Here is a 7,771-nt window from a genome sequence, read left to right on the forward strand (position 1 = left end):
TAAAATCATTTTTTCGGCAAATGGGACGCTTTTCTTAGAGACAGTGTTATTTCTCAATTGCCTTTCGTTGCTTGCACCTACAGAAAAAATGCGTTTTTTACTTGCAGTGGAGTTTAGGTTTGTAATCAGTGGATCTATAAACAGGGATTTGCGAAGTTCATTTCAATTAATTGGCTAGAAAAAAAGAGAAACTAGACGAAATTAAGATTAAGTTGGCAAAACATAAAAAATCAATTAATGCAATTATTGATAAATTACATTTGGCTTTCTTTTAATAATTTTTTGGCGTTTTAAAACAATTTTATGTCTTCAATTTTGCCCTGATTTACTCAAAAACTTACGCAAATGGTTAAATTATCTGAGGCATTCAATTTTTGTTGCAAAAAGTTTCAACTCCAAAGTATGGCAAAACACATATGATCTGTGACAGAAATTCAAATTTTGCGAGATTTGTTTGCTTAATTCTCAATTTTTTTTCAAATCCCTGCCTATAAGTGCAATGGTTGTCTGTTATGGCAACGTTATGCTTTTCAGATTCTGAATGGTACCGGTTTCAGAGTTCATTACGATTCTCGGATTGATTCGCTGATGGAGAACAAAGATATAAAATCGGTTAAGAAAAAAGATCTAAAATCGATTTTGTCGTTTCTGTTACTAATTCTATCCGTTATTTTTGCCCATTTCTATGGTATAGTTGATCTCGACTATTTCTCCACCCAGGAGTACAAATTGTTCAACGCTTTATCGCGTCTTGCTGGAGCAGTCCCCTCCAAAGATAATGGACATACAATTCTCGTTGGCTTCGATATAGCTTCGCAATTGTCGCTAAATTGCGTTTCACAAAATATCACGTTTGTGGACTCGAGAACTGTAAAGCAGGACGATGAGAAGTCACAGAGTGTTGCAGAAACACTGAAGTCCAAAGTTCGTGTTTACTTCGAACGCGATTCGTTTGGTGTCATTAGTGTTACAGGTTAAGTGAAAGCCTAGTAAACTGCATCTGAAATGGAAATATAGAATAACGATGTTCTCTTTTAGAATCTGAATTCAACGAAATTTACAATTATGTGAAAACGAAAGTTTTCACTCGGTCAGTTGGTGGTGTAGCAGCGGAATATGCACTCGCATGGCAAAGCTTCAAACCTGTTATCACTATTGGTAATTACAATTTGTATGTCTCCTTCGTCCCCTCCGCATACTTTGGGCATACATATCGTTTTGATTCAACACAAACGGGTTACAGGAAAACTTTTAGCTAATAACGGGGCTGAAGTCACTGGGATGCCGAACAGATTATATTAGTTGAGTATAATCTGCTTAGCAAAAATTTTACCATGGTTTGGTTTTTTCTTACTCCTCAATTTGTTTGAATTATATAGATTTGCGCACAAATTTTAATGATGGTTGAGCCCAGACACAATTGGTGGCTTTTTTTTCATTCAAGTTCTAACAATCAAGTTCAGCTATCTATAATGTCATCATACTAGTCAAGTGTTTAACATTTGATTTGAAACAAGGAGGCTCGGTAATATGCGTTCGCACATAATGTTCCGACAACGCTCATCCACATTTTTGGCATAATTGTCTACCATATGAGGAACAGATAGAAAACCCCCGAAAATTCAAGTATTTTTCAGAAAAAAACGGTGCATGAACAAAAAGATCGCCTCGTACCCAATTAAATCAGTAGAGTAAAAAATGCCGCATTAGATTAATGAGATCTGCCATTATTAAATTAGAAATTATATAGAAATAGAAAAAATATAAAAATAGAGTAGAGTTTTGAGACCTGTGAGTATCAGTTTTAGTGGGACAGTGACCCTGGGGGTGGGTTTGTGCCCATCAACGAAACTGAACTCAAAGTCCGGGGCCCGATTGTCAGGATCTCGGAAGAACTCGAGGAAATCTTTGTCTCTTGCGATACAAGCAGCGATAGCCCGCAGTGTGGTTGCATTGCCAACAAGTGATTCAGTGACTGTTGTTGCTCCGCTGACGGCTCTCTATTTGCCAGCTTGTCCGCAATCCAGACTCTGTAGAGGAGAAGGTGTGTCCATACATGCAGTTCGTAGCTCCTCCTTGTACGCACTGGAGATACTCGATCGGGACGAGAATAGGGCGAATTTTCCTGGCGTAAAGGGGGTGAAAAGCAATTACTTTTTTATAGGATCGAAGTTACTCAACGTCCTTTTGCAATAGCTAGGATCAATTATATAGCTATAATGGAGGTAGTACTGGGAAGTGATTTTCGCGTTGACGTTCTGAAGTCTCGAATTGATTTGCATTAGGGGTTAGTACGGTGGAAATATTGATGAGCAAACAGGTATTTGTGAATCGTTTGCAACATCGTTGTACTAATCACTTTGTGTGTCTGATTGTTTACATCCGTTTGTGTAGAGTGCGAAAATCCGAACTGCAAATCCGTACTTTTGATACACGATAGGGGGTCGTGTCTCGTGTAAACATGGTGTTCGGGTAATCGTTTTGGTGGTCTGCCAAATCGAAGAATTATTTCGAGGTGTACCAGAAGCATTCTGTGAAACGCGGGTTGATGGGAAAACAAGCACACTCGAGGGGAAGGTTTTTATCGCGTCACTCATCTATATTCGTTCTCGAGCTGACCAAGAGAACACGGGCTTGACGTGGGTTTGAGCGTGTGCTCTGCGGGGTGGATATATAATTAATCCGCCCTGGAACATGAATGCCGTGCTCGGTGTTGATGCCCAGTGGATTAGGGAATTGATGGAATTTGAAGCCTGGGCCGGGTGGTCTCTGGAATGTGCTCTGTGTTGGCATGAAAGGATTTGGCTTGACTTTTGACGATGAGGGCTCTGAGCCTCGTGGTGGGCTGGCTGTATATCTTGAGGCAGCGGGCGACTGTGGTGCTCTAGCTGGGGAAACCCGAACTGGATAGATCTCGTACGTGATCAGTCGAGGGCGTCTTCTGGGTGAAGGATCCGTACACGGGTAGTTATCCGTGGAGGTGGGTCTTTCATATGGAGGGGGTTGCGGGATGTGTTGTTGTGGCCTTGGGGGGCACCGAATCTCGATATCGGCATCCGAGTTGTTGATGGTTGTGATGCCGGTGTAGGCATCTGTGTTGGGGGATAGACGAGAGGTTGTGATGTGAGGCGAGGCACGCTTTCGTCCAGAGTAGGCCCAATTGGGGAACACTGTTTCCGGTGTCGAGCGGTTAGATTGTTCTGCCACGAATTCATCTGCCCCTGATGAACATTGTTATGGGGGTTGTGGTGGCTGCTGTCCTTGGAGCAGTAGCTCTTGAGACGAGCTCAGGGTCCCGGCTATTGCTGTCGGGAAGTTTGCGTCACTCCCGATAAACAGCGGTAGCTCTCCTGAAGAGGAAGAAGTTGCGGGTGAAGGCAGAGGTTTCACCCTTGCGTAAATGAGCACGATGTTTTGGTAGTATCATCAGCATACAAAACTACTTCGGAGTGCAAGCAGCCTTGAGGCATATCTTTAATATTTATTAGAATAAAAGTTGGCCCTGAGATGGAATCCTGTGGTACTCCGTAATTTATATCAATTGAATTTGACGTCGTATTATTTGTATAAACGTTTTGTGTGCGATCTGTCTGAGAGTTTTTTTAATTAATTCGCCAGCTTTTCGTCTGATTTTCTCGTGCTCAATTTAACCGCCACAGGGCAGCAAAGACATCAGCGAGTGAATATATGGGATAACTTCACTGGCTTCCTGCAAGAAAAATTGTTCCTCGAAACTACGTTTTCACCAATGAATCTATATTCAAAAACTTTTCATAATTTGTTTTGCAATGATTTAATTTTCCTACGGCATAAGTTTTCCTTGCTAAATTCAATCAAGTGGGAACTTGAGTTTTAAAAAACCAAAGCATTTTTGATGTCTTGTGTTGATTTGATGATGCCTCAACAATCTTAGCTTAGGATAAATTTTTATTTATTTTGTATAATTGTTCTGGCCAATTGACCGCAAATATGAATATATGACGCTCTTCAATGTCATCATAGGAACATAACATGAACATTAAAAATTAACCTTTCCCTTTAACATGAAATATAGTTTTTTTCAATTAATGGATTTTTTTCTCTAATTAGTTTTTTTTTATAAATTGAACAATTTTAGGTGGTAATTACCAAACTGAGCACAGTCAACTACTTAATGGGAAGAGAGAGATTACACACCTGAAAGAGTGCAATAAGGGGAGAGAGGCAGACTTGCAGATATCACTTGAATGGAGTCCCAGAGACGAAATGTTCACTATTCACAGATCAGAAATGCCCAGAAGAGGCAACAGGTTCGAACTTCTATTGTATCTACACATAAATTAAAATCTGTTTTTCTAGGGTTAAGTTTTACCAACCAAAATAGATATAAATAAGAAATTAATGATTGCTTTAGAACAAAGTTTCAAAAATTATTGAAGTCGTGTGTGTATTTTTACGACTCCAAGAGGATTATTGCTACTATGAAGGTTTTTAAGCTGAAGCATATCTTTTTATGACTTGAACTTCTTCCTTCTCGAGAGATATTGAAACAATTAGAGATATTCCATGAGAGATATTGAAACAATTAGAGATATTCCATGAGAGATATTGAAACCAAGTTTCAAAATTGTTCCGTGGATGAGTGGGGGGTGTGAATTATATTGTTGGCGAGAATTCGAAGACTGTAGTGACACCGAAAACAATGCACGAACGTCGAATGGGGCACTTTTATTATAGCTGCGAAGCTGTAAGCTGAGCGGAGCTATATTGCGGTGATCTTGGTTTTTTGTTTCGTCGTCTGACGCACTTTTTTCGTTTTACATTTGTTCACACAGCAAAGCTGAAAAAGTCAAATTTTGTGAATGACTTCTTCCTCTTAGTAAAGGCACTTGCGCGCGTGACGTCATTTCTCACTCGCTTTGCAAAAAGTTTTTGCGTGATAAGATTTTGATCATACGTGACTTACCTCACTCAATAAAATGACTTTTGCACTTTAAAACTTAAGTTTAATTTGAATTTGTTTAAGGTCAAAGGAACTCATATGTGCAGTAAAGGTCCCTAATCAGAGGCTTCTTTGGAATGAAGTTGAACAAGCTTTATTGATTTATCGCTGAATGTTTTTTGAGCGGCGTCGATTTTTTTTCAATTTAGATCTATATCTGTTTCTATCTCTATTATATGGCACGCAGGTCTATTCTTTCGCAGCTATTCCGGCAATCTGCCGGCTATGTTACTGTTTGTTGATCTTGCATCAAATTCGAAAAGCTGACCGTAAATTCAACGAATACTCACAAGTCTTACTATCCAACAGCAATCAATGCTAACGCTAGCGCAACGAGTTTGCTTTCAAAAATAACTCTTATATACTTGGCTCGCTGTTAGTAACATAACACACAACTATTGTTTCAGACTTGGGATGGGTGGGGTGGGGGGATGGCGTGGGTGGGGTAAGATGGGGGAATGGTTTGAGAGTAGTTGTGTAGGAGTAGATTCGACAGGAATGCGGAACTATTATAGAATCCAAATTTTTTACCTTGAATAATACCACAGGTTACAACCTATTCAACATACGAAATACACTGAATATTCTAAATGCTAATGCCTTTCGGCCGAACGGCATTAGAGTAACAACATTGTGTAATTCACATCCCATACTCGTCTTTTAGAACAATTTTGAAACTTTGTTTCAATATCTCTCATGGTGTGACAGTTGATATAAACGTACAAGTACCTGAAGTGCTTATCGTGTGAGATTTTAGCGCTTCTTTTTCATATTTTATCGATAGCTGGGATAGCGGTAGCTGAGTGTGATATTATTGGCCGTCTATTGCTTTTTTCGTCTATTGATTTTTTTAACCATACAACGTCACGCTGACAGCCTTTTTTCATTCCTTCATGCGGCTCTTTGACAGCATGGCGCACTTCACGCCATTTTGAGGGAGTTCTTCGTTCACTCTCGTGAATTTTTTTCACTTTTGACTTATCTCGCTCTCAAATTGACTTTTGCTCTGACACATTGACTTCTGCTTAATTTAATAGGAAGATTTAAATAAAAATACTCTGATTCAAGTTTTTCTGAGATCAGCTTTTGAGTACTGAACTCTCTAAACCAATCAAAAACATGACTTTTGGAAGAAAAATCGATTTTTCTCTTTCCTTAATGTTTGATTTGTATTTGTCGGTGAAACTATCTCAGCTATTTACTTTCTATATGTTGGCAAATTATTATATTGTATACATAATAATTTTTATGCTCCATTAAACCGATCAAATATAGAGAACTTCAGCCTTTGGGGTTTTGGTGTATGCATAATACCATCAAATGACATAAGTGAAGTTTTAATTGCTTTCGAACTAAGTTTGAAGCTATTATTGTAGCCGTGTGTGTGTAATAGAAAATGTTTGCTAGACCGTTTTTGTTCTAGAATGTTCTTTTTGAAAAACTGCAATTAACCGGAAAAGTCGCAGGGCATTCAGTTGATGAGTGTGTCTCTTAGAACCGTAGTATTCGCTTTTGGAAAGTTTAGAAGAACATCCACTCTCCCCCTCCCTCCCCCCCCCCCAACATCGCGAACTGCGTTGAGCTTCCTAAGATTAAGCTAACTACAAACCAAAGTCAAACCCTCGTCTGTTGTCGTTCGAGAGGAATTTGTCCGACTGTGGTTATATATTAGATGTATTTTTGAGATTTTAGTTCAATAGTTCTATACAAATAATTCTACAATCATTTCTGAAATTGACCAAAGTGACAAGTGAAATATATAAGCTGATATATTTTTAGAGTGCTAGTACTTCCCAAAGTGTCCGAACCTGACCAGAAATGCTGGGATGCTTTTTTCCAACACCTCAAAAGCAAGTCAGTGGACCTTGTTGTCATCGGTGGACTGTCATTTTTGCAGTACTTTGAAGAATCCGATCAGAAAAAGTTTTTACTAAAAATCGAGCAACACTTGCGTGCTGTCGAAGATACGACTCCGGTCCATCTCGAAATTGGCGATGCCAACTCTGAGGTTTTCCTGAAAAATCTGGCTGAACACGTATTTCCCCACGTCAATTCAATCGGGGTTGGAGAAAGAACAATCTTAGCTTTGTACAAAGCAGTTTTAGAGCCTGGATTTGATCTTAGCGCTGATTCTGGAATCGCTGTAGCTGGAGGCGTTGCCATTATCAATGATATCCTGTATGGAGTTTTATCCAAGTTTGGCGAAAGTCGAAGTCCTTACAGACTGAGTCGGATGTTCTTTCATAGCTACGCTTTCCATGTTACAGCCATCAGGAAGTTAAAATGGGAAACGATAGAAGCATCAATGGCTGCTGCGTCTTTACACGTGAGCAAAGGAGCTTGTAACGTGAAAACTAGTCTTGACCTTGTGAACAAACGGCTAGCAATGCCCAGTTACTTCACATTATCGAAGAGCGAATCAGAAATCGTTGCTGCCCTTGACGTGAACTTTCCTGTTACAAAATGGGCTAAAAAGGATGTTCAGTTTTATATCACACCTGTGTCAGTTTGTGATGATCCCACTTTAGTCCGAGATCACGGAGTGTCGGCTTCAGCTATGGCTCTGATATCGACACAGTTTGTAGAAGAAAAATTTACGAATGAAGAAAGTGATGTAAACTCAGATGATTTGTAGAGTTTTTGTATACATTTTGAGTTTTGTGTCATCAAAGTTTATGCATACAAAAAGTTTTGTACATTATTTAGGTATAGGTTTTAGATTCATTTTGTGTCTATTTATGATGTTCTATCAGTGATTTGAGATTAAAGTCCATTAAAGTTTTGAGCCAA

General features: G+C 39.2%; 1 protein-coding gene across 1 annotated transcript; it reads left to right on the forward strand.

Moving 5' to 3' along the window:
* The first annotated feature begins 462 nt into the window (after positions 1–462).
* LOC142335047 (ADP-dependent glucokinase-like) lies at positions 463–7,771 on the forward strand. The gene is made up of 4 exons (XM_075383375.1): positions 463–973; positions 1,039–1,158; positions 4,118–4,289; positions 6,761–7,771. The coding sequence occupies exons 1-4, from the start codon at positions 589–591 to the stop codon at positions 7,614–7,616; spliced, it is 1,533 nt and encodes a 510-aa protein (XP_075239490.1). The 5' UTR covers positions 463–588; the 3' UTR covers positions 7,617–7,771.

This window comes from Convolutriloba macropyga, chromosome 2 (assembly GCF_964194025.1).
Source record: "Convolutriloba macropyga chromosome 2, txConMacr16.3, whole genome shotgun sequence".
Classification (NCBI taxonomy): domain Eukaryota; kingdom Metazoa; phylum Xenacoelomorpha; order Acoela; family Convolutidae; genus Convolutriloba; species Convolutriloba macropyga.

Coding starts and splice junctions, on each gene's coding strand:
- LOC142335047 (XM_075383375.1), top strand. CDS start 589: ATGGAGAACAAAGATATAAAATCGGTTAAGAAAAAAGATCTAAAATCG. Junction 974..1,038: donor TGGTGTCATTAGTGTTACAG/GTTAAGTGAAAG, acceptor GTTCTCTTTTAG/AATCTGAATTCAACGAAATT. Junction 1,159..4,117: donor CAAACCTGTTATCACTATTG/GTAATTACAATT, acceptor GAACAATTTTAG/GTGGTAATTACCAAACTGAG.